At 37.2% G+C, this 27,121-nt stretch overlaps 2 protein-coding genes and 1 long non-coding RNA gene across 4 annotated transcripts in view; all 3 read left to right on the forward strand.

Annotated features, from left to right (window-relative positions):
• The window catches only part of LOC125782198 (uncharacterized), a 374,822-nt gene extending 348,070 nt beyond the window's left edge, over positions 1–26,752 (forward strand). The window contains exon 2 of the long non-coding RNA XR_007424799.1: positions 25,768–26,752. This is a non-coding gene — a long non-coding RNA (uncharacterized LOC125782198). The remainder of the gene's footprint in view (positions 1–25,767) is intronic.
• On the forward strand, positions 7,008–15,955 carry snrpa1 (small nuclear ribonucleoprotein polypeptide A'). 2 transcript variants are annotated; one of them, XM_049465469.1, is made up of 10 exons: positions 7,008–7,099; positions 7,197–7,290; positions 9,898–10,045; positions 10,989–11,067; positions 11,934–11,980; positions 12,142–12,244; positions 13,234–13,313; positions 13,666–13,741; positions 13,848–13,941; positions 15,629–15,955. In XM_049465469.1, the coding sequence occupies exons 2-10, from the start codon at positions 7,209–7,211 to the stop codon at positions 15,793–15,795; spliced, it is 876 nt and encodes a 291-aa protein (XP_049321426.1). In that variant the 5' UTR covers positions 7,008–7,099; positions 7,197–7,208; the 3' UTR covers positions 15,796–15,955. The 2 variants fall into 2 exon arrangements, with proteins under 2 accessions (XP_049321426.1, XP_022525242.1); XM_022669521.2 differs by having other exon boundaries at positions 7,019–7,290.
• On the forward strand, positions 17,947–26,752 carry selenos (selenoprotein S). The gene is made up of 6 exons (XM_022669523.2): positions 17,947–18,237; positions 19,466–19,594; positions 20,833–20,939; positions 22,903–22,992; positions 23,098–23,170; positions 24,338–26,752. Exons 1-6 carry the CDS (start codon positions 18,132–18,134, stop codon positions 24,415–24,417), a joined length of 585 nt encoding a protein of 194 aa, XP_022525244.2. The 5' UTR covers positions 17,947–18,131; the 3' UTR covers positions 24,418–26,752.
• Positions 26,753–27,121: the final 369 nt, after the last annotated feature.

Below are 27,121 nucleotides of genomic sequence, written 5' to 3' on the forward strand. Positions count from 1 at the left end.
CCCATAATGTTGGGTGCATTGCAGTATTTTGAGCAGAACTGTGCTCTTACCCTGATAATTGAACCTTCACACTCTGCTCTTACTGGTGCAATGTGCAATTAATGAAGATTGGCCACCAGGCTGCTCCAATTTAGCCATGAAACCTCCCACACTAAAATGACAGGTGTTTCAGTTTCATTGTCCAACCCCTGTATTTCATGGTATTTATTTCTAATTCTAGTTCTAATTAGTTTTTTTTTTAATTACATATCTTACGTTTGCCATTAGGTAAATGAACAAGACACTATGCTTAATAATAAAATGTGTTTTAAAGTTATTTTGTGTGCTCATTTATACGTCATTGCCTGGGGACAGAAAATTTAGTGGAATATGCCTAATAACATGCAGGCTAAGTTGGAAGTGATTATAGATTCTAAGGCCAGTAACAACAGATATTCCCACCCAAACAAAGGTCATGTTAATTAATCTGCATCGCAAAAAACTTTCACTTTCATCCGTTTTAGCCATGTTTGCATTTTCCGGTGATGAATTCCTTTAACCTCAGTTCTTCTGAATAGGTTACGGACTGACTAAGCAGCGCTGATTACTATTCCTGAGGTATTTTCCATTCCTCTGCACAACACCAAGGTATTTATGCTTTCTGCACTCATAGGCCGGTTGCCTGTTCAGAGGGAGGAGGGCGAAAAAAAAATCCATTATTTCTGGACAACAAGCCCAACAGAGCAGAACCACCTCAGCAAATCCCCGCTGACTTAAAAAAAGGACGTTTGAAAGAGACAATTCGGCGAAGCTCCTTTGAGAGATAGGAAGAAAAGGAGCTTGAAAAGTGCCGAACCGAAAAGACGGAGGAAGAAAGGCGGCCTGCAAAGATGTTGATAGTCCTTTGGGTTCAGGACCGGATTGTATATTTATAGGGCCGTGGTCTAATTTGCTTCCACCCACCGTGAGTGTGGAACTACTGGACTTTTATATGCTGATCAGCCTGTGTGGCCAGTTTTGGGTCTCTGGTTTGTTCGAGAATAAATCTACAAGCACACGTCTGCTGATTCTTTTGTTGGCTTGGCTTCTGTCCAGCTGCCTCTTTGATAATATATCGTCCTGCAGTAACACGCCAACATCCCTCCACACCTCAACTACGCTGAGCACCATCTGCCAGCCTCTTTATGAACTTGTCAAAGCTTAAAGTAATGGCCGCCTCTAAAAACGTCCAGGTTTTCTCCCGCAGCACCAGGCAGAGTCGTTTGCTCGGTTGGCAGCGAGCCTGTTTAGCAGACAACTTTGCGATTAAAGCTTCCAATTTGAAAACGTCAGAATGGATGAAATGCTGCTTTTGTGTAATTGATATGAATTATGTTTGATTGATATGGCAGACGCTGATTGCCAGGCTGGGCGTTTTAGCGCAGTGGCACGGCGGTGTGCAGTTTAAGCACGGGGGTAATCTGAAACCATGTTGATTAAAGGGGAAAGACCGTGAAATTGACCATGAAATAGCTTAGAGAATTACAGTTAATTGCGAAAGTAAAGCTGCTCTTATTTTAAAAGCTGTATTTTTCTCATCACCCTTTTAGCTGGTTTGTCACCAGATCAGGGATTACAGAAATCTGTCTTTTTAGAGCTTGTGAGTTAAAACTTCAGAAATAACACTTTAACTTTGATGGCAGTTTAAAATGCACATACTTTTTAAAATGTGTAGAGCTTATAGTCATTTATTCTATATTTTATGTGAATTTGTGTCAATTGGAGTTTCGGGGGGGGGGGGGGGGGTCACAGTCCAGCAGAGACATTTTTATCATTTTTATATATTACTTATCTCCTCACAGACTACATTTAATTACAGTCTTCATTCATTTTTTACACAAACTTAAAACGTTCCAACCTCTCTTTATATATTAAGAGCACTTGTCACATGTGCCTTGAAATAAAAGAGAATATTAGCAATATTGCTAAAAAATAAATTTAAACCAAAAATAAAAACACTACAAACTGCCTAATCTCCCTACTAAACTGTAAAACCTGATAAGATGACCTCCAGTTGTTTGAAAAAAAACTGAAGCAAACTATTTAAACTATTTAAAACTGACTTAAACTAAATATATATTTTTTATTTTTGTGCATGTAGAAAGGTACTTCTAAAATATGCATTGTGGTGCAGTCTCCTTTTATAGCAGACAAATCTGCTATAGACAAAAACTGTCCCACTGTTCTTTTCATTTGCCAGCTCTTTTGAATTCTAATTCTGTTTTTTTTATTTTGATGCATGAATGAGGCTCAATCTTTGTCTAGTTTACATGATGATGGTAAGTGTTCAAATCTCCAAAAAGCACAAAAACACCAACTTAACCACATTTAAACATCTATTTTAACACAATCGAAAATCTTACTTAACATCCCTACAACTAAAAGTCCTTCCCTTTTAACTAAATATAAATAAAAGCCACCCAAGAGCAGCATGGGAGCACAAATGTATTTACCACTTTTTGAGGATTATCTGGCAATAGATTGGGCGTAAACTGTTCTGTTGGGCAGGCCCTGTTGGGTCTCTATAGGGGGATATTGCATGGGTTGTTTTTGGGAAGTGCTTGTGCTAAACATAAAGCTATCTGGTATTTACATGCATAAGAAGTCAAATTGGGGTCTTCAAAGTTGACAAGAAAATAAATCACGAAAAAAAAGTCACAAAAATAATCTGATTTTGCAAACAAAATATTTCACTTGCAATTTTTAGTTTAGGATGAATCTTTTGCAATACCACTTTTTCTTTTTGTTTTGCAATTTGCGTTCCTTTTTGTCTTTTTGCAGTACTTTCCCTCTTTTGCGTTCCTCCATTTTGTTTGTGAGTCTATTTTGACCCCTTTTTGACGTGGGGGTGTGCGGAGAGGAGAGGGGCGTGGTCAGGATGGAAAGGCGGGTTATGGAGGATTCACGTCAGCAGCTGCAGAGATCGGCAGGGGACTTATTTCGGCGCAACACCAGCAAACATATTACACACAGCTGATCCAACTAATGAACAAACTGCCCTCACCAAGAGCTGAGAGTGTTACAGCAGAAACACACTTACCCTGCAGAACAGAGTAACTCCAGAACCAGATTTAAATACTGTAGCACTTTTTACCATTTACCGCCTTATTATGCTGTGAAATAAATTAGAGATGTTTGGTGTTTCTGGCTCGTTGTTTTAGTACACATTTAGACGACATTAAGATTTGTCCTTAAAAAACTAATTAAGTCTTTTTACATTACGTGTTTTAGACTCTATGGTTCTTCAGTTAGCTGGGTTAACTTTGTGGTTCTGGAGTAACACTGTCCTTCTAGTTTTTCTGCTGTATCACACAACTCACCTCAGTGAGGGCAAATAGTTGACTAGTTAGTTGTTAGTTGATTATTTGAATCAGGTGTTGTAATTAGTATAAACTAATGGCTATAATTAAATACTAAACCTGCAGAGAAGCGCTGCTCCTAAACTGAGAACAACGTTCTCTTATTATCTGCCTTTTAAAGCTCTAACACAGACTACACTGCTCCACAGCACCAGACTGAAAGAGTTTTCACCTGTTTAAATACTTTAATGATCCTCTGTGAAGAAGAACAATAATCTAAAACGCGATCCTGCCATTCCCTGCCACTGTGCTGTGAGGTTAGTTAAGCACAGTTAAATCTCGAAATTCAGAGGATCCAGTGATGTTCAGGAGGTAAATGTACACAGAATAAAACGTACAGGGTTCTGAACATATTTATTTACCACAGAATGTGATATAGAGACCAGTTTTAGAAAAGCCTTTTAATTTTTTTACCATAGGTCTGAACCTATTAGACACGGAACCCCAAATATGGGCATAAACAATATGGCGCCGACTACAAAATTACTACACGACTTCATTGGTCTATATAACTCAGATAGAATAGAAATATCAAACAGAACAAACAAAAAAGAAAAAAAATATGTGTTGTTCTTCATGATTTTAACAGCCATATATAACGCTCTGGCAATTAGGCTCACTGTGCGATTCGACAGTTTCTTATACTATAAAAGGCTCATTAAATCGATTTAATCATTTGTACGATTTCCAATGTCATTATGCAAAATATCAAAAGTAATATTTGCTCTTTAGTGTGAAGTACTGTATCTTACATCTGACATTTAGGTTTTTATTCTTATTATTATTACTATTTTAATCATTAATATTGTATGGCTTTATATGGACAACTTTATATGGACACACTGCACATGTGTATCTAGCTGTATCTCACAGTCTCTCTCTTTTTATTGCATAATATCACATTCTGGTATGAGTAATTTTTCTTTCTATTTTTCAGACGTGTGTACTTGTGTGTATCTGTATATACGTTCCTGGAACAGTCTAATTCCCCCAGGGAGATTAATAAATTATGTTTTATGTTACGTTCCGTTTTGTTATCTTAATGTATCTACGTTATATTAAAGTCTAAATTAAACTTACTGTGTTTTTTTTCCCTTTTTATTCAGAGCCTCTGCACAGCGTTGTGTTTTATTGGGGCTTTTCATTGTTAAAATCCGCCATCTACAGGCGGCCGCGTGTAACTCACAGTGAGTGAAAAAGAAGCCAAATTCAGTCTTGTTCTCAATTTAACAACTAAAAATAACAATATTATATAATTCAATAATTATGTGTATGTAAAATTATTAGCATTCACTTACGAACTGTAAATAGTTGTTGTTCAGGCTGGTTAGCTTGGTCGGGGCGGCTGGTTGAGCTGGCCGGTTTTCTATCGAGTTGTGCTACCCTGTCAAACCATGCTACCGTAGTGTATATTTAAACGTAAAAATGCTAAAAGAAAAAAAAGTCCCATATTTAAAAATGGTTTCACCATATCAGGATACCTATGGAAGCCCATTTCCGCCACCTGAAGAAAAAAAAAAACGTCCTCAACTAAGTCATAATTATGAGATAGAAAAGTCTTAATTATGGGATAGTAAGTCATAGTTATGAGATAGTAAGTCATAATTATGAGATAGTAAGTCATAATTATGAGATAGTAAGTCATAATTATGAGATAGTAAGTCATAATTATGAGATACTACGTCATAATTATGAGATAGTAAGTCATAATTATGAGATAAAAAAGTCATAATTATGAGATAGTAAGTCATAATTATGAGATAGAAAAGTCATAATTATGGGATAGTAAGTCATAATTATGAGATAGTAAGTCATAATTATGAGATACTAAGTCATAATTATGAGATAGTAAGTCATAATTATGAGATAAAAAAGTCATAATTATGAGATAGTAAGTCATATTTATGAGATAAAAAGTCATAATTATGAGATACTAAGTCATAATTATGAGATAGTAAGTCATAATTATGAGATAAAAAAGTCATAATTATGAGATAGTAAGTCATATTTATGAGATAAAAAGTCATCTCATAATTATGACTTTCTATCTCATAATTATGACTTTCTATCTCATAATTATGACATAGTATCTCATAATTATGACTTACTATCTCATAATTATGACTTACTATCCCATAATTATGACTTTTCTATCTCATAATTATGACTTACTATCCCATAATTATGACTTTTCTATCTCATAATTATGACTTAGTTGAGGACGTTTTTTTTCTTCAGGTGGCGGAAATGGGCTTCCATAGGGATACAGTTTGGAGTTAATAGGAATGATTATAAACCGTATTTATTTTTTCGTTGCTCATGTATTACTTTTATTATTATTAATTCACACATTTGTAACACAAATAATGTCAGGGAACTCCGATTGTTTAATGCACCCAAGAAGAACAGAAATGCTATAAAATAAATGGATAAAATTCATTAATAATTTGTTTTTTAAATGTGCGCATGGTGCGCACTGGCGATGAGAAGCACATTTCGATGAGTAGCACAACTCGGACAGAACACCTGTCTGACGTGATCTTCCACAACCCGTGTTTCCATCTTGGCCACGCCCCTCTCCTCTCCCCACACCCCCACACCAAAAAGGAACTCGCAAATAAAGGTGCTTGCACACTGAACGCGGTATGCCGCGCGGCATTCCGCTGTGCTGCCGCTCTGCTCTACGCTGGTCAGTTGCGGGTGCGTTGCGCTGCTGCTGACGCCAAGCGTCTCCTGCTGATAATAGGCGGAGTTTTCTAAAACCCATCACCTCTGTGAGCGGTGTTTTGTAGTTTTGAGTCTCTACAGCCTCTGTGCATCTGTATATGTTTCTCAGCCTCAGAACAAAGCTCTGATTCTTCTCTTCCTCCTGTTATCTCTATATGAGTGTAGGGAAGTGATGTACAGCTGAGGGGATTCACTAATCGCTATTATTAGTCTCTCGCGCACGTTTATTGTTGTTTGGACTACAGTTTCTCTCTAGTCGCGTGAGTTCACGTCATGCGTTTTCTGCCGAGGTACCGCTTGCCGCGAGGTCAAAGTTGAACCATGTTGAACTTTGCCCGCGGTAAGCGGTAGCGCGGTGGAGGCGTGGTTATGGGCGGGGAAACGCGCCGCTTTCCGCTCTGCTCCGCGGCAGCGACGCACCGCTCTACCGCTCTAGACACTATTGAATCCTATGGGGGTCAGCGTACCGCGCCGCACCTACCGCGTGCAGTGTGCAAGCACCTTTAAACGGAGGAACGCAAAAGCAGGGAAGTACTGCAAAAAGAAAACACAGAAAAAGTGGTGTTGCAATATCAGATTTTTTTGCAACTTGTGAAGATTTTTTTCATGATAATTTAATTTTCTCGTCATGCGGGGCACCTGAATATGTTGACAGGGAAAGAAATAACGCATTAAAAAAGAAAGAACAAAACAAAGAGAAATGTGATTGTAAAGAAGGAAATAAAGAAAGAGAGAGAGAGTGAAAGAAAGAGAAAACTTTACAGAAGAAAGAAAGAGAGAGAGAGAGTGAAAGAGACAGAAAACTTTACAGAAGAAACTTTACAGAAGAAAAAAGAGAGAGAGAGAGAGAGTGAAAGAGAAAAATTAAAGCACATTGAGGGTAAATGTGTTCAGTAGCGCCTCCAGGCCGCGCGGGGCAGCAGTGCGGGAGTGTCCGCTCTGCAGCTACTTCCTGACGGCAGCGCGTGCGTTGTGTGTCCGCAGTGCTGCTGGCGGTAAATGAGCAGAGATTCCGGGCCGGGTGTTTGTTTGGTGTTTATTTGAGTTTATTCTGAATTAAACCGGTTTATTTTACTCATCTCTCCGCTTCAGTTCGGCAGCAGCATGGTGAAGCTCTCGGCTGAGCTGATAGAACAGGCGGCTCAGTACACCAACCCCGTCCGGGACCGAGAACTGGACCTGAGAGGTGAGAGACTACAATAACATATATACAGACTTTATACAGTTTAATTACTTTATCTAGCGTACAGAGCTGATAATACTAGTCTTCTTCAGGCAGACTGGTGGCTGTAGATGATCTGTAGTAGGGGGGGGGGGGGATATCACAGTGCTCTATGTGTTTAAGACAAGACAGGTTGGGGTGGTGGCTTTGTGCAGATCTGCATCAGGATACTCTGTTCTGCTGTAGCTCTTTATTATCTCTGGGTGAAGGTTAAGGTCTTTTTAATATAAAATGTTTTTTAGTATATATACATACAGCTCTGGAAAAAATAAGAGACCAATTCATTTTCTGAATCAGTTTCTCTGATTTAGCTATTTTTAGGTATATGTTTGAGAAAAATGAACATTGTTGTTTTATTCTATAAACTACGGACAACATTTCACCCAAATTCCAAATAAAAATATTGTCATTTAAAGCATTTATTTGCAGATAATGAGAAATGGCTGAAATAACAATAAAGATGCAGAGCTTTCAGACCTCAAATAATGCAAAGAAAACAAGTTCATTTTCAGAAATCAATATTTGGTGGAATAACCCTGGTTTTTAATTACAGTTTTTATGCATCTTGTCATGTTCTCCTCAACCAGTCTTACACACTGCTTTTGCATAATTGTATGCCTTTATTCCTGGTGAAGAATTCAAGCAGTTCAGTTTGGTTTGATGGTTTGTGATCATCCATCTTCCTCTTGATTATATTCCAGAGGTTTCCATTATTTCATTTGGTTAAATAAAAAAAAAAAAACTCAATTTTTAAATTGTCTAATTTTTTTCCAGAGCTGTACAAGGTGTAAAATGACCACACTTTGAAGAAAGTGTATCAGTATTATTCTCTGCTTGAGACCTGTTTCCCTAAAAAATCAGTGTTTCTCAGCCCGGGTCCTGTAGCACCTCCTACCTCAATAATTACACAGTTTAATGGATTCATAGTTAGCTGATTTGATGTGACTTGTTTGCTGTATTGACATTTACATAGCAGGGGAGTCACTGCCTTAAAGACTCTCAGGTGAAATTTGTTTATTTATTAAATAAATGTATAATGTATGAATAGGGGTGGGCAATGTGGCCCTAAAATAATATAGGTAAATTATTATTATTTTTGCAAAAAAAAAATAAAAATAAAATTAAATTTTGTTATTACACACGATATGATATGGCATACCCCTAACTGAGGTATTGTCAGATTTGTAACAGCAGTCAATGATCTGGAATATCTTCATATATTCATGATTAAAGTAAAATAAATAATGCTGGACAGGAATAATCTATTCCTATAATTCCAATAATACGCAATATTATTGTGTATGATCTAATATGTCGCACTTCTTATTGTAAATGACCTTTTTAAAAAGTTCTTTTTAAACGTTTTAAAAGAATCTCCACAGAATCTTTTTTTTTTTTTGCATATGTATACAGTACCAGTGAAAAGTTTGGGCAAATCTTCTCATTTGATGTTTTTCTGTACACTGTGGTCCAAATTATTAAACAAGTGATATTTTTCTTAGATTTTCCTAAAGGATCAATGCGAATGACAGTCGTGATAATTTCTAAGTCATGACCCGTTAAGTGTAGCTTCTTTCTTTCTTTTTTTTTTCATTTTTTTTTTTAAACAAACCTTCCAATGGTAACAGTAATTATTTTTAAAATAAAAAGTTTTTTTTTCTTAGTAACATAGTCGCTGTGAAGTGTGGAGAATAGTTTTGCGATATATATTAATTATCGCTGAATTGCAGTTTTGAGATCACCGTTTTCATTAATTTACCACAGCTGAAAAGTGCTGGAAAAACTTGAAAATGGGACTTGAAAGTGCTGGAATTTTACCTTGTAAAAGGTGTATGAACCCAGAAGGATCTCTCTGCTGCTGAAAGGTGTGAAATAGTGCAATGCTTTGGACAAGGTGTAAAAACATTATAAACACAATATTTCACAAAAACTTCAGCGTGATAATCATACTGTGCAGAGATTTGTGGCTGATTCAGAGCACAGACAGGTTTGTGCAGATAAAGGCAAAATGAGGAAGGTTTCTGACAGACAGATTCATCGGATTAAGAGAGCAGATGCTAAAATGTCATCACAAACAAGAAAACAGATATTTGAATCTGCTGGTGCCTCTGGAGTCTCACAAACCTCAAGTTGTAGGATCTTCCAGAGGCTTACAACAGAGCTCACAAGCAAAAACGGCCCAGACGTACATGAAGACTACTTCTTTGATTGGATTTATGCTGAGGGGTTCGTGATTTGAAATTGAATGACTGTCATTTACATTGACCATTTAGGAAAATCTGAGTAAAATATCAATAGCATAATAAAGACATGAAAACAATTAAAGCGCAAACATGGAGTAAATAAATAATAAAAAAAAAATTGGCCTCCACAATCCCTATGACCTTATCCCAGCTGAGATAGGTGTCCACATTTACGGCCCATCTGATTTTTTTATTGTCATGGAACCTCAAAACAGTATAAAGTAAAGCTTTAGTTAAAGCTTTATTTCTTTAGTCTTAGCTCGGCTGTAAAATTCAGGCCAGGTTCTGCCGTGGTTTCCTCAGTTCATCATGTGTCTTTGTGTCTCAGGTTACAAAATCCCAGTGCTGGAGAATCTCGGTGCCACTCTGGACCAGTTTGACACCATTGACTTCTCTGATAATGAGATCAGAAAGCTTGATGGGTTTCCACTGCTCAAGAGGCTGAAGACCGTGCTGATGAACAACAACCGCATCTGGTGAGAGAAGAGAGACTTTCAGCGGCTCCTGTTTATCAGTGAGAAGTGGGTCAGAAGAAGTGTGGGTAGTTTTTAAATTAGCAATAGTTACAAGCTGCACTCACTTAAAAGATTTAAATTATGTTTTGAGAGTGTGTATCTGTTTGCTTAACTAGTCATTTAATCATAATAATGAAAAAGAAGAATGTTCCTCTTAATATTTTAGTATTTTTCTTTAATTATATAGTCTGTTAGGACAGGGATTCTCTTAGTTGGTCTTAGCCTGGGACCCACATTTTCTCATGGTCATTAAGTTGCGACCCACTTTTATAGAGTAGACTACAAACTAAACAAATATTTTTGAAAAATAGCCTTCAAAAACTCATTTTAACATGCATAATCATGCAAAGTGAATTTAAGAGTAATTAATTCACATGACAATAAAACATCAAAACAAAACAATCACTTCTCTGCATTCTTACATTAGTAATAAACTTGCTCTGTCTCCTTTTTCCCAATGTAGTACAATAGTACAAAATCAGATGAGCATTGATTTATATATATATATATACACACACAAACACACACACACACACTTTTTTTTCCCCTTATGTATTTAATAAAAAAAAAATTGCAAGCTGTCCGTGACTCACTTTTGAGTGCCGACCCATCAGTTGAGAATTGCTGTATTAGGACATTATTACAATACTTGTAAAGCTCTGTGGGAAAATTCTACCTGATTAATTAATCTAAAGAGAATCTTTAGAAGACCAGAAAAACATTGAGACAAACGCAGATTACTGTGCAGACTGGAATAATCCTGAACTTCTGTTTATACAGGGTAATAGTTCTGTTTTTAAATAAATTGTGTATTAAAGTGTTTATCAGTGAGGTTAGCTGGATATGTATGAATGTGTGTAGTATATGAGCTAAAGCTGGTGCTTTTGTTGATGTTATGTTGCAGCCGGGTTGGGGAAAACCTAGAGCAGTCTTTACCGAATTTAAAGGAGCTGGTCCTCACAAGTAATAACATTCAGGAACTGGTAAGTAAAAAAGAATTTTATGTATATTCATGGGTAAATGTTTGGGCACACAGGGATAAAAACAGCATGATATTTCTCATCAGGGGTTAAATGTGTCTTGAGAGACTTAAGCACAGGTAACCAAAACAAATGTTTGATTGTTTTTGGCTGGTTCGTGCTAGTTGAATACAGAAGCCTCACTGTGAGATTAAACAAGAGAAAAGTTGTTGGGTTTATACTGTTCTGTATTTTTCTGAATATGATAAGTCATACGTTCATAATCGGTAAAAAAGTATTGATACTTATTACTAAATTATTATGATTACATACAAATATTAAAAAATCATCTGCAGTTTTGCATTTTGTGAGTTTCAGTCAAAATACTTAAATCATATTTTAACTTTCAACTATCGTGTCTTGTCTCATCTTTTGAGATGAGTGTCTTGTCACATCCCTACTGGGCACCCCAACAGATTGCTTGCTGTTGATATTTAAAGTGTACATATTTCTTCAAAAGAGATGCACTGCTCAACAGCTCAGTACCCTTCTAGCCAACACCTGGAGTCTTGCCAATATGTTTAAGGACAGAATAGAGTTCTGTTATATTGCCAATACTTCTCAACTGAGACTAAACAAGCTGTGTGCATATATTTTCACATCTGTGTCAAGTTAAATTAGCTGAATGAATTTGTTTGTCAGAAGAGTTGTCCAAAAACAAAGGTCAGTTTCTCAGACAGGGATTATTGCAGGACTGCACATAAGTTTGAATGGAGATTTTCTGTTGAAAGGAACACATAGTCTACAACTAAGCTTAATATTTGACTGGTAAGCTGATTTATAGTGTATTAAAATGCATTATTGTACATTGTTTTGTTGTTTATTTACAGGGTGATCTGGATCCTCTTGCATCAGTGAAGACATTAACTCTACTCAGGTACTGATTGCTGCAGGCCTGCCTCATCCAGGGCACTGCCACTGTCTCAGTGGTAGTTGTTTAGTGGCTGTGCTTGGCTTTATATGCATCCAAAGAATCAAGGTTTATTAATTCCTGAGGTTTGTGAAGTAATATTTCTGATGGTAAGTTTTGTTTTTTAGCCTTTTAAGGAACCCAGTGACCAATAAGAAGCATTACAGACTGTATGTCATCAACAAACTTCCACAAATCCGCGTTCTGGATTTCCAGAAGGTGAAATTAAAGGTAAAGTACATCCAGGTTGTAGCTTCTGAACATCTGGGTTTAAGTCAGATGTTTGAATGTTGTACTCGTTAAGCGAGTTTGCGTTTTTCTGTAACTTGGGCTAAATCTGATTTTTGTGCCTAAAGTATTTGTGATTTTATGTGTCTTCTTGCCTGCAAACCCGTTTCAAGGACCGATTTATTCACACTGCAAACAGATACAGGTTCCTTACATTTTTTTTATGAACTGGACAAAATGTAAACATTAAAGCTATAGCTGAATTTGGATAATTATTTAGGTTTGTTAAAGGACATCAGCATCCACTACACTTTTTTAAAACTATTTTGTTTTTCCATTATTAAGCTATATTAAAAAAAAAAAACGAACTCTCTGTGGTATTTAAAACGAGTTATTGTCTTCTGTAAAAGGCCCAACAGACTGATCTAAGACCAGATATCTTTTATATATAAAATTGCAGTATATATGTACATATTGGGATCCTTAAAAAGTCTTTTAAATCTTATTCTTTATTTTGTCTGGCAATAAGGTTTTATTCTTGCACATAATTTGTGGTGTCTAATTCTTTTCTGATTTAACAGCAGACTGGACTAAAGGGGACAAACTCCATTTTTTTAGCCTTTGACGGTTACTATTTTCAAGCTTTTAAAAGCTAAAGAAAAATATGTACATAGTGAAGTGTACATTTAACCAAAAACTGATTGGATAATTCTAGTTTTGCATTGGACCCTGTTTACAGTGTATCATATATATGGGAAAAACTTGCTTAATATAAAATTTGTGGTTTGCTGTCTTTTTTTTGTAATTTCCACATATCTGCAGATACAATGTACATAACGGACCTCAAATAAACACTCTAGAATGTGGGTTTGCTGCAGTTTGCATCTGTTTATTAACCCCCTTTTTTTTTGTTTTAATTGCATGATCTTGGTCGATGTCATGTTGATGTTGTTTGTCAGCGTTCACTTTACCTTTGTGATGTATCGCCATAGGAACGCCAGGAGGCTGAGACAATGTTCAAAGGCAAACGAGGTGCTCAGCTTGCAAAGGATATTGCCAAGCGCACGAAAACGTAAGACGAAACCCCTTGATCAAGCACAGCTCTTCTGAATCACTGAAATCTTCACCCGACTGGGTTATGGACCCTCTGGACCCCCATCACCTAGTCTTTATCCCATCCAAAACATGAAACATGGCAGTTATTGGCTTATGAATTGGCTAAAACCAGAAGCTGTGAAACAGAATACAGTGTATTCCTGGAGAGCTGGCTCAAGGCACTTCTCTTTTTGTATCAGTTTATTAAGAACAGATAAGATACACAAGATACTACACTCTGATTGGTGGAACAGTGGTTAAAAGGCTGAAGGAGCGGATATGCTGGGGACAGTCTTGTAACAGAACGTTTGCTGAATGTGTGTGTTCAGGTTCACTCCTGGTGCTGGAATACAGGCTGACCGGAAGAAGACTGGACCTTCTGCGGCGGATGTGGAAGCTATTAAGGCACTGACATGTTTAAGCTCATATTACTGTGTGTGGATGATACAGTGCTCAGTTTATGTGGTGCTCAGTTTTGTATTTTTGGTAATGACCGTCCCTTTCCCCACAGAATGCCATCGCAAACGCCACATCACTGGCTGAGGTGGAGAGGTTAAAGGGATTGCTCCAGGCTGGTCAGATCCCCGGCAGAGAAAACAGACAAGGTATTGAACCGACTGACTGATTACTGCCTCTCTGTACATGTAGCTTTACAATTTATCAATCTACATTTACATTAGAGTGTAAAAAATCCTGATTTAATTAAATGATGTGAAACACACATTGAATAAGAATGATTGAGCATTTTAATAGCAGAATAGCAATATCTGTCACTGCTGATGCATTTTGTCTGTGTCAAAGTATGATAAATACTGTGTATTAGGGGTGTCACGATTTTTATATTACATCAAAATTGATTGAAATTATGTCATAGTCTCGAGCCTCGAAGTCAAAAAGAGGATCGACGATCCCTCCCTCTAAGCTACGCAAGAACATGCTCTGCGCAAATGGCGCAGCACACTGTAGCCGACGCCACGGACATTGTGACTGCTGAAAGAGCAGCCCTTTCTCCAGAGAATGTGGACATTCTCAACTTCTTAAAGAAAAACTTGAAAATATAAAAATAACAGTTGTTTTGTCTTATTTTTTGTTTAAGTGTTATAGTAGGATAGAGTTCAGTTTGTTACGGCTCTAATTGTTCTATTATTTTGTACGTGACTGTTCCTGTATTTTTTATTCTTTATTTTGTTATGTTGCACATTGCTGTTTTAATAGTGCACACTGCTGCTACCAAAAAGCCACTAGATGGCATTACATATATATCTTAAATTATTTAAATTTGGCTATTAATGCCCAATGTGGTGTATTACAGACCACTTGTATCACTTTGCATCACTTATATCAAGCCCACCTTTTGAAATAAGATATTGTAAATTTGATGAATCAAACCAATGACTGACCATAGACTAATCTAAAACTGGCATAGGCCTCTCTGCTGTAAAAAAAAGAAAATCGAGAATCGAATCGTGACACTAAAATAAGAAATAAAATCAAATTGAGGATTTAGAGAATTGTGACACCCCTACTGTGTATCGTAAAAATGTCATTTTTACCATTTCACCCAGCTGTATCAGTGGTGGCTTTTATACTGATTTAGTAATTAAAAAGTCTAAACTAAATAAAAAAAAGAAAAAAAAAAGAAAAGTCAAACGGGTGCTGGATGTTAATCTGCACAGATTTCTCTCCTTAAAACTGTTTATTTAGGTGAGTAAAGCGCTTCCGTTTTTTACAGTGGGCATAAAATTCCAGTACTTTGTTAAAGGGTGAGCGCTAGCCACGGTTAGCAGTGCTAGCCAGCCCAGGTTAGCAGCATAATTGTGATAAACTATATATTTTTTGATATGTTGATATGATATTAGAAAGTGCGTCTGTCTGAAACGTGTGATCTTTCCTCTCCAAATATGAACTTTGCTATAATGAATTGCGCCGAGCGATGCGGGGGGGGGATGTGAACTCTGTTAATGCTTGGGTACAGTTCAGTTAATGCTTGGGTGCAGTTCGGTACTGCTTGAGATGATCTCGAGCCTGGTCCCCCCCCCCCCCCCCCCCCCCAGGGCTGAGGTGCAAAAATTAAATTGAGGGAGGTGACAGGGTGGAGGTGGGCGTGAGTTTGTTCGTCACGGAGGTGAGTTGTGACTTGGAGGTATATATAGGGCGAAGGGGTGGAGCTTGTAATTGAGGCGCACTCCATATCCCAAAATTTTGTTAATCCTTAACAACACTTATTTTAAGGGCATTCTAGTCAGACTGTACCACTCTCTCATCTTTATCTTTTTCTGTTTTTTCCTCCAGGTGCACAGAGCATGGTGGAAGAGGAGGAAGAGGAGAGTGAAGGGGGGATGCAGGAGTCGATGTACGAGGCTGAGCGTGGAGATGGAATGGAGGGAGATGAGGAGCAGGGCGAGAATCAGGAAGGAGAGATGGAGATGGAAGAAGATATGCATGTTAATGGATCGTAGTTGATTTAGTGTGGATGACTGATCAGAGTCAGCGGCCCTGTTGAGTTAGTAAAGTCTAGTTTTGAGTCAGGAGGCTGGAGTGTTTATGTATGATGGGTATTTCTTTTATTTGGCCATCTTTTTTGTAAATTAAGCACATTAAAGATTTTTTTTTATAAAATTGTCATTTTCTTGTTTACATGACCACATTGAACTAATTTGCTAATTCTAGAACACAAATTACTGTAAACTTAGTGTGATTTGTTTAATTTTTTCTCGTTATAAGCCCAAATTATCATTATGCATACCCTGATACGTTCAGTTTTTAGTACAAGATACATTGTTCTTTTTTAATTACTATTTTTTGTTGTTTTTTTACCTAAAATTTATAATGGGATTTTATAATTAAATTCCAGGTCAGTGTCCGAATTGTAAATAAACTGAAGTTGACTAAACTCGAACTCTCCAAGTTAAGTGTTTTGACAGTAAAACAGCAAAATTTAATAATGTATGTTTTTTTGGGTTCTAAAATGTATTGCTGACTGGAAAACTGAGTGTATTCTTGTTGTTACATTAGTAATATTCAGTTTATTTTGTTTTTTCTGGATGCCTTCTTCCAATCAATGCATTTTTTGCTGTCAGAATAGAACTGAAACACTTGTCACCATGCTTGATGCCTGGCTTGGACCAGAGGGAGTATAGAGCTCCCAGTATGAAGCTGTGAAGCAGTGCAACTCTCGAGAGAGACTGAGTTCCAGCTCCATCCAGGACTTTTGGGATAAGTCAAGGATGAGGTGGGATGGGGCTCATCCAAAAAAAAAAATGTCCTCATTAACTTGTAAAAATCTAGTACAAAAGATTTGATAGACAATGTAGAGAAAGTTTGTCTTAAATTTCAATTATATATGATTTTTTTTTATATCATTGTACATTTTTATGTTATTTAATGTGTTCTAATTACTGCTACTGTGTGCTCGTGGGTTCTTGAGCTGATGTTGAAGTACAGTTGCATCTCAGAAAATTAGGATATCATTGGAAAGTTACTTTATTTCAGTAATTCAGTTCAAAATGTGAAACTCATATAATATATAGATGTGTTACACACAGAGTGATCTATTTAAGTCTTTATTACTTATACTGTTGATGATTATGGCTTACAGCCAATGAAAACCCAAAAATCAGTGTCTCTGAAAATTAATTAAAAGAATATTATATAAGATCAATTGGTACTTCTGGCAGTGTGGCAAATCCTGCTGAAAAATGAAATCTGCAGATTTTGCCGGAAACACTGCGTTCACTTTGGATTTAATAAAACAGTGGATCAACACCAGCAGATGACATGTCTCTTCAAACCATCACTGATTGGTGGAAACTTCACACTAGACCTCGAGCAGTTTGGACTGTGTCTCTCCACTCTTCCTCCAGACTCTGCTCCCTTGATTTACAAATGAAATGCAACATTTACTGAAATTTAAGGACGTTCTGGAGAGACATGTCATCTGCTGGTGTTGCTGCACTGTGTTACATGCTTTCCTCTGCTGACAACTTTTAAAGAGATGCAGATTTCAGCAGGACTTCACACACATTTTTGGGTTTTCATTAGCTGTAATCCATAACCATCCACAATAAAAAATAAACACTTAATATAGATCGCACGGTGTGTAATACATCTACATAATAATTGCGTTTCACAATTGCGTTTCACAACTGAATTACTAAATAAAATAACTTTTTTATAATATTCTAATATTTTGAGATGCACCTGTAACATCCAGACCATATTTTAAAGGGTTTTCTTCAAATCTAAAAGCTTTGAAATATGTCCGCACTACGGAAATATGTAAAATAGTTAAAGAAATGTGTTGAGAAATTTAGTACTTTCAAATATTTATTATAAACTCTTGATTTTGCTTTAGTGCACCATATGAACCTATTTATTTTAGACTCACATTTGTATGTAACACACAGAAAATGACAAAAATAAAAAATAAAATTAGTGTTTAGAAGCACATTTTGATGACTAGCACAACTCGACAGAACACCGGCTCTGCTACGGCGTTTCTTTACTGTATCCTGATTGGGTCTGTAAACGCCTATTTTCATAATATTTTCCGGACAACAGCCAATGAGATCGATGTATTTGTACTAGCCCCGCCCCTTCACCGCTCACCGTCCACGTCATCCTTGAGTTTAGGAGGAAATCTGATGTGGCTAACTGAGGTAGCTTTAGCTCAGCGGGCAGTTCGCTGATGGTGAAGCCGCGAAGCTGCGCTCATAGCCGCCGTTTAATCAGCGGTACTGTAGAATTAATGGAATAAAACCTCCGGCGGTCTTAATTCAGTTTGTGTCGGTGAGAAATGGAGGCGGAGAGCGGCGCTGCTAATGTCAGAGCGGCGGCAGCGGGAGGAGGAGGAGGGCAGGAGAGCCTGGAGAACCAGGACCTGAGTTTCCTCCTGACCACTGGTAGGAAAACACCAGCTAAGAGATTTAATTAAAACAGATATAAAATATTAATAATGTGTTTATATTCTGTTCAACGCTTTTACTGACAGAAAGAGTTCTCTAGATAAGAGCTGCTGACCTGTTGGCCTGTTTGTTTACTAGTTAGCATTTAGCTAGCCTAGCTGACTCACTGTGTTCACTAGTTAAACACAGAGCTGGAGCTGTGAGAGTTCAGCCCCTCTGACTGTCTGTCCTGTTTTTACACCTTAAATGTATTACAGTTAAATATAAAGGCTTTTTAACCCTTTCAGGCCTTGCGACCCTCAAACAGTGGACTGCACATTAATTTAAAAGATGTTTTGTTGCACATTACACTAATTGAGACATATTGTTCATTTGAATAGACCATCAACCAGCCAATAAAAAAGTTAAAAAGACAATTAAACAGGAGCTTAGCCCCACCCACTTCACTGAAAAAATATAAAATCAACCCTTAACTCAGACATTATGGCATGACAGCACTAGAGTCAACGAAGCAAAGAAAGAGATAATTCTTTACTACTTTTTGTGATTTAAAACAGCTTTTTTTATATCATGATTATATATTTTAGGCTTTTTATATAAAAAAAATGAAAAGTTATATCAATATCAAATTAAACAAGTTAAGCACAGGCCTCCAATTCAAATGACATTAAATAGGGCAATTGAATATTTAGTTCTTTAGATTTAATTTTTACATACAGTTTATAAAGGGCAGCTTTTGTGTTCATCACAGGCAGAAATAGCATTCTTATATTTTTCCACAACTTGATCATAATTCAGGTCTAAAAGGGTTTCCCTTAGTATGCAAGAAACAATATTTACAACAAAGTAGAATAATACAATAAAATAGAAATATACAGATAACTTTACAGTATACACAAGAAAAATACACATAATAACTTTTGTTGTATTCATATAGACTTATGTTATTGAACGGATATACATTGCATATAAGCGAATATATAAATATACAATACGGGTTCTGGTCCTCAAGCTATTAGTGGAAGGTGGAAAACAGCCTAGCTCCTACTGATATTTGGTTGCTAACTCTCGTTGTCTACTTTAAAACTGAAACTGAGACTGGTGTCAGACATTTTTGGCTCTGAAACCTATAATCTCAGCTCACCTCTGAGGAACCAATGTCTTAAACATCTGTGTGTGCGTCTTATATTAACTTATTTACTGACCTGATTCTTCCTGCTCCCAGTTTCCTCGCTTTTCTCTGAGTATGGATGGTATCTGCTGCTCCTCAGTGGGGGGGTGTATCTCCTCATTCAGCACCTCAATAAGAAAAGGTCTATTCAGGATCGCAGCTCAGCCTCCACATCCAGCTCAGGTCAGTATCTAGCTACGTGAATACTCAGTTTTAGTGTAACCAGTATTTCTTTTATATCCTCTTTTTAATCTCTTTAACGATGTCTTTGACTATTTCATTTCTAACTTTATCCCATTTTCTTCGTAATTTGAACGGCCAGTTACCCCACCACTCATTAGAACTCAAATTACTAGTAATGTGCCCAACAGTAGGAGTGTGAAGACTAGCGAGTAACACACGACTAGCACAGCAGCTAACAGGCACCTGTGTTGACCAACATCACCTTGGGGAGTGATGTGTGGAGAGAGCGTTACTGCCCACCCAAAGAGTGCAAGGCCACTTGTGCTCTCTCTGACTCTGGCTGCTGATGTCGAGCAGCATGATCCAGGACTTAAATTCATCATAGTTTCCGCATCTCCGTCACTCAGAGCCATCAATTCCATTGTCATTTGAAATAGCATTAATACAGCATTAACGTTAACTGCTATAGCGCAATAAACAAAATATATATATTTTTTTCAAATGGATTTTCTTCTGTTTGATGTTCCGTACATTTTCATACTCATATGGGCTTTCTTCTTAAACTTAGAAATAACTTTGCAACTGGTTTTGAAACTTTTTCTTCCAGGAAAATGGTCTATGAGCTGTCCTGATGTTACACTCTAATTACTTACCTCTACCCCATTCAGTGTATAGCTAAGAATCATACACACTCTGTGTCAGTATTGGACAACTATGCTGAAATCTTGGCAGTACATTCAATTTAATAAAACTAATTCTTGAAAGCCAATTGAAATAAAACAAATCTGGCTCCACCCCTTTAAGAACTTGCAAAATTAAAAAAAAAATGTAGTCAAAGAAAATAAACGTAGGCTGCTCATAGTTAAATATAGAAATTTCTGTTTTATTTACGTTTAGCTTATACACAAACAAATGACCAAAGTGCCTGGAGCTGCTTTATTCATTCAGATGTGGAATTTTATGGAATTACCCAGATAAATCAAAATATCATTGGCATAGCAAGCAATTTTATGTCCTGCATCTTTGCAGTAGTAGCTGTATTTTTTTGTGTGTCCAACACTACTAAATACAATGCAAAACATAATGAGGACCGTGCACAACCCTGTCTAGTAATCTTTCTCCAAAGAATTAGCCCTTTTTCTTATGGACACATTGGTTATGTGAATGAGCTTGTGAACAAACACAGAGAAAACTCTGTGTAACACAGTGTAAGCAAGCTGATTTGTTTTATTCTCTAGATCCTGTGTCCGTGGTGAGACGCCAGGAGGCTTTGGAGGCGTCACGACAAAGAATGCAAGCAGAGCTTGATGCCAAAGCTGCAGAGTTTAAAGAAAAACAGCAGAGAGTGAGTATTAATTGAATGACCCGTGCCATTACACACTGATTTTTTTTGTAACAGGTGACAAGAATAATGTTGATTACATTACATTACATTACATTTGGCAGACGCTTTTGTCCAAAGTGACTTACAAAAGTAATAGAAGTTTAAAGGTAAAATATCTTTAGATAGGGCTTAAAGGAGGTCGAAGGGAAATAATGGGATAGAGACGTGAAAGAGGGGAAGAAGGAAATGAGGTTAGAAGTAGTGTGTTAGAGGTGTTAGGAGAGTAAGTGCTCTTTGAAGAGCTCTGTCTTCAGGAGTTTATTAAAGATAGTGAGAGATTCTCCTGATCTGGTAGTGGAAGGTAGTTTGTTCCACCATTGGGGAGCTCTGTATGAGAACAGTCTGGATTGCTTTGTGTGAATGTAATGTAATGAATGTAATGATTATGTGGTTTCAGTGACACTTATTAAACAGGTTTCTTAGGAAGCAGGTAAAGAGTCAGTTATAATGATCTAAAGCACTTTGGCAAGAACCAAACTGTGATGCTAGAGAACTTGGCCAGAACATCTCCAAACATCTGACAGGTCTTGTGGTGTGTTTCTTGAATGCAGTGATCTTTACCTCAACGTGTTAGAGCTGTTTTTAGCTGAAGTAGGACCTACACAGTATAATAGGCAGGTGGGCTTTAATGTCCTGGTTCATCACTATAAGTTGCACATGTTTCGGTGTATGCCACCTTTGCTAATCAAAAGCTCTGGTTCAGTAGTAAAGTATTGCATTAATCAAGAGCACATGAGAAATTGGGACACACCCAGGCAAAGAATGTCCATATTAAAAATTTACAAAGTGACAAACCTGTAGTGTCTGTCCTCAGTTAGACTGCAGACTGCAATGCCTAATGAGGTATTAGTTGTACTACTCAGCAGTTTATGTAAGAGATTAAGGAGAATAAAAGTGCTTCTGATGTTTAAACAGGTTTCACCGCCCTTGGCACTGCTTAAAAACTGGCATAGCTAAATAGAGCACACCCAGATTATGTGTTCTAGAGAAACTTGCTAAGTCAGAATTGTTTGCAGTTATGTTAATGGGAGCCACCACTGTAAAGAAGTCTGTGGGTATTTTTTTTTTCCAGTGAACCAATTAACACCAGATCACTCTGGATAACTTTGTTTACACCTTTAGGAATGATAGTTAAAAAAGGCACTTCATGTTTCCCTCTGCTGACAACTTTTATGGAGATGCAGATTTCATTTTCCAGCAGGACTTGGCACACTGCCAAAAGTACCAACTAGCCTTATATAATATGCAAATTTTGATTTTAGGTATTCATTGTCTTTAAGCCATAATCATCAACAATAAAAGAAATAAACGTTAAAAGAGGATGACTTTGTTTGAACTGAATTATTGAAATAAAGTAACACATCCGATTGAAAGCACTGTTCTGTGTTAAAGCAGCTTCACATTACACAGATATACATGCTGGTATACATAATATTCTTATTTTTTTATTCTCTTGCTCATGCACCAGACAGCTCTGACCAATCAGATGAGACAGTGTGCTTACATGGTTTATTGGGGAGGATTTTGGTGTGTTTAACGTTTGTGCCTGTGTAAAACCAAACCAAACAGAAGGTAGAAAATTCTTCAAGCAAACAAACGCTTCGACTGATCCGGACCATAGAAACCAACTAAAGTTGTGAAAACGCCCTAAAACGAACACATGAGGGTTATATGATGTTCTTCCACCATATAATTAATGAGCAGATTTAACAAAACGTGTTTTAGACTCAGGATCTTCTCAAAGTTATGGCAAAACACTGTGTCAGACATCAGGCCGTGTATTCTTAACCATTTGGTCTTAAAAGGTTCTGTGAGTGGCTCAGATGTCCGCTTCTGTTTGCAACTACTATAAACACTTTTCACTCTGTCTTTACACCAAATCCACAGAGAAATCTGTCTAACACTTCACTTTTCTTATGTTTAGATGGAGGAGGAGAAAAGACAGCAAAAGATTGAGATGTGGGACAGCATGAAAGAGGGGAAGAGTTACATAGGAAAAGCGAAACTTTCGCAAGTAAGATTTCTCTATTATCTCTCCTCACAAATCAAACAGTTAAATGTATTCTTTACTTTTCATTTTTATTGTCTGATTATATGCTCTTTTTCTGGTTTGTAACAGAACAGCGATGAGGCTGCCAGTTCTTCGACAGTGCTGAAGCCAAAGACGGACAAAAAGCCTCTTCGCAGCAGCGGTATTACTACATTACTACATTTTCAGATCTTCCTGTTTATTGCAGACTTTTTTATACAGATATTATGCTATTATTACAATCTGCTATTAGGCTATTTTATTTTAGTTATTTTAGTTTCGGCCCGTTCTTGTTTTTCCACCAGTTCTCGGGCACCCTATCTTTTTATAAAGGCGTTTTTCCCGTCGCATCCCAATTTACTAGCCGAGGGAAAGGGTTTTCACAGATCTGATTGGCAGAGGAGAGCGATTGGTGATCTTACACCACACGTGATTGGTCTGTGCGTTTACTGCACTGCATAACACACACTGCAGCGACACGATGCGTTTTCCCACTGTTTTCTATGGAGAGTGGCGAAACGAGAGGCAAAAAGTGGAGATATTTTCACCTTTATGCAAATGAGAAGCGAGTTTCACTGGGCGGTAGCCAATCAGCGACACACGGAGAGGGCTTCAGCACCACACACACCACAGGCTGAACTACAGAGTGAGAAAACGGAGGAGAGGCTGAGTACAGCTTTTTCAGCCTTTTTTGTGCTTTAAGAAACTCCTTTGTAAGATAACAGAGACGGAGGAGCAGCTGGTCCTGAGCTGGATGTTTTAGCAGGGTTCACCGAGCGATAAAAAAAAGAACAACGTCTCGTTCATACACAGCACTGAACTACACATATTCTTGCTGGTGGCAGATAAACTGCTTGCTCTTTCAGGCGACACGCCCCAAAGCGACGAGCGAAAGGCGGAGAAAGCGATTGGGAGCGATCCTGCGTCGCTGCAGTGTGAACAAGAAAAGTCACGCCGCTTTAAATGAACACTGTCAAAATTAAATCCTTTTCTGTAGTTTATCGGTTTGGGTCCGGATTGGACAACGTCTGGGTCCGGACCCGGACCGCGGTCCGCCTATTAGTGACCTCTGGCCTAGGGGTTCACATGCTTTTCCCCCCTCACTGTGAATGTTAACATCTTGTGTTCAGTGAAACCATGCAAACATACAAGTAATAACCAAGTAATCCCAAAGGGTTCACATATACTTTTTTCTTGGCTCTGTAGTGCATCTAATTATTATTTGCAAGAGACATGTTTTAAAACATACTTTGAGCAGATTATACCATGTTAATCACCAGATTACCTTCCGGATCAAGCCTTAACTTTTGCTTATGTGCTTCTGTGTTAGGTTACAATCCACTGACTGGTGATGGAGGAGGAACCTGTGCCTGGAGGCCAGGAAGAAGAGGACCCTCTGCTGGTGGATGAGGTTAAAGGAGGTTAGAGGGAAACTAGGGACATGGTCCTAGTCGCCTCTGACCTTTTGACGTCAGGCAAAGGAGCACATCTTTAACAACTGAATGAAGCTGTCAGATCTCATAATGGTTTTGTACATGATTCAGACATAAAACTCCTGTTTATTCTTAATCAGAAAGCAAATCAGATTTACATTTTAATGCTTTTGCTTAAAACCATCACTGTTGATTTCTTTTATATATATATATATATATATATATATATATATATATATATATAATTTAATTTGGTTTATCAAAGAGCATTCACAATACAGGGTTACAGGGTAAATCGTTCACTCTGATATAATTCAATAATATCTAGAGTTTGTTTCTCTAGATGGGGTTTGAGCGTAGTCCTCGACTACGTAGCGTCCTGAGAAGTCTGTGCTCGATACAAAAAAAAATCTATGAAAACCTTTGAAATTCTTTAGTATTTATACTTGTATTTGATTAGCTTCTACCAGTTATTTGGCAACAACAGATTAAGCTGGTCATTCATGTGTCTGTGTAAACAGAACAGGAGATTAATCCTTAATTAAAAACAGATAGACAATTCAATATAATATAGAGAAATAGTAAAAATATAACTCTTAAGGCCTTCAGAAATTTGTTATGTTTATCCAGCAGGAGTGACGTGTGCACGTGAAGGGAGTTTGATTCTGGGAGGTAGAATTTGGCACAACACCCTGGAGAGGCAGTATGCCAGTATCTGACTGATCAGAGATAAGTATACACTCTCGCAGCTCACATAGGGGAATGTGACAGTACAAATAAAAAATTAACAATCACATAATGAACCTTGCTTCAGACTTTGGTCTGGACCTTTAGGTGTAAAAATGTAATTTTCTAAAGTTAATTTCCCAAAAAGAAAGCCTAGTGCTGACCTATATAGCATTCTGAATGGAATTAGAATCTAAAGCCTACAGGTGCATTAAAAATATATATATAATATCATAACAAAAGTTACTTTATTTCAATATATCAGTTCAAAATTTGAAACTCCTATATAGCTGTATTACACACAGAGTGAGAAAATTTAAATATTATATAAGAACAATTGGTACATTTGGCAGTGTGCCAAGTCCTGGAAAATGAAATCTGCATCTCCATAAAAGTTGTCAGCAGAGGGAAGCATGAAGTGCTGTAAGATTTTGTGGGAAAACAAAACTGCACTGACTTTAGACTTTATATAACACAATAGATCAACACCAGACGTCTCTCCAAACCATCACTGATCATCAGTAAATGTTGCATTTCATTTATAAATCAAGGGAGCAGAGTCTGGAGGAAGAGTGGAGAGACACAGTCCAAACTGCTTGAGGTCTAGTGTGAAGTTTCCACCAATCAGTGATGGTTTGGAGAGACATGTCATCTGCTGCTGTTGGAGATTTCGTTTTCCTGCAGGACTTGGCACACTGCCCACACTGCCAAATATACCAGTTGGTCTTATATAATATTCTAGTTTTCTGAGACACTGATTTTTGTTTTTTTTATCATTTGATAATCATCAACAATAAACACTTAAAATAGATCACTCTGTGTGTAATACATCTATATAATATATGAGTTTAACATTTTGAATTCAATTACTGAAATAAAGTAACTTTTTAATGAAATTCAAATTTTTTGAGATACACCTATAGTCATTTTAGCATAATAATAGTTATAATAATGTACTTAATTTAGCTGTGATCCTGCTTTGTGATTCTCTCATTTTGTGCTTATTTATCAAATCAAAACGGAATAACCATGTGAGACTGACAGCTTATAATGATGCCTCCTCACTAAAGGCGCTCAGGCCAGTGAGGTTTGGTTGATGTTTTTCAGTTGTGACGACGGTGTGCTCCTGTTTTAAACACATTGGTCATTAAAATGCGGTGCTTTACGCACTTCCTAGCCTGTACAGGTGTTTGGGAACGCTACTGCTGTAGGATTTCTGTAGTACTTCTCTTACCGTGTGCGGTAGCTCTCTCTAACGTGCCTGAAAAGGCTGGGTTTTCTATAAGTCACTTTGCCCAAGGATTGTGCTTAAGTGGTCGAGCGAGCATCACACACAATGCTCTTTCTACCAGATAAGATGATCTTCACACTGCAATGCAAAGACATTTAAAAGAAAAAACAGTCACTAAGCAGTTATTTGTGAGGATTTATATCCTCTTTAAGCTTTGTATTTTTTTTTTCTTTTGTAGTTGTGATTAAAATTTATTTGAGTGGACATGAAATGTCCTTATCTGTTGCTGTCTTATTGCTATGCTGTCTTATTTGCTAAAAACCTTTCACAATTAAAAGGCTTTACTTGGCATGCACATGTAATCTTGTCCTTTACTGGAAAATGGGATAATGTTAAAAAGATCCACAAGAAAAAACAGACAAGCTTTGTTTTGCTGTACTTAATTTGGAAATATAAAATGGAACAGAATAAATATACACATGAAACAGAATAAATGTCATGTGGTGTAGGTTTCATGCTTTGCCCTCAGAGCTTTAGGATGTAGACCATGTTTTATAAGTATATAAGTTTTTTAGTGCTATTAATGCTGAAGGAATTCAACTGGTAGGTAGTTGAACACAGCTCACGATATGAAAATTCTGTGTTCATAGGTTCACAGTTAAAAAATTAAATTAATATAAATAAAATCCCAATGTGATGATCTTACACTGATTCTTTTATTTTA

The sequence above is a fragment of the Astyanax mexicanus genome, chromosome 16, assembly GCF_023375975.1.
Source record: "Astyanax mexicanus isolate ESR-SI-001 chromosome 16, AstMex3_surface, whole genome shotgun sequence".
In the NCBI taxonomy this organism is placed as follows: domain Eukaryota; kingdom Metazoa; phylum Chordata; class Actinopteri; order Characiformes; family Acestrorhamphidae; genus Astyanax; species Astyanax mexicanus.

Bases quoted from the DNA above. Each gene is read 5' to 3' on its own strand.
- snrpa1 (XM_049465469.1), top strand. From the start codon at position 7,209: ATGGTGAAGCTCTCGGCTGAGCTGATAGAACAGGCGGCTCAGTACACC. The intron at 10,046-10,988 runs GTGAGAGAAGAG...GTTATGTTGCAG, and splicing joins ATGAACAACAACCGCATCTG to CCGGGTTGGGGAAAACCTAG. The intron at 11,068-11,933 runs GTAAGTAAAAAA...GTTTATTTACAG, and splicing joins GTAATAACATTCAGGAACTG to GGTGATCTGGATCCTCTTGC.
- selenos (XM_022669523.2), top strand. From the start codon at position 18,132: ATGGAGGCGGAGAGCGGCGCTGCTAATGTCAGAGCGGCGGCAGCGGGA. The intron at 19,595-20,832 runs GTCAGTATCTAG...TTTATTCTCTAG, and splicing joins AGCCTCCACATCCAGCTCAG to ATCCTGTGTCCGTGGTGAGA. The intron at 23,171-24,337 runs GTATTACTACAT...CTTCTGTGTTAG, and splicing joins AAAGCCTCTTCGCAGCAGCG to GTTACAATCCACTGACTGGT.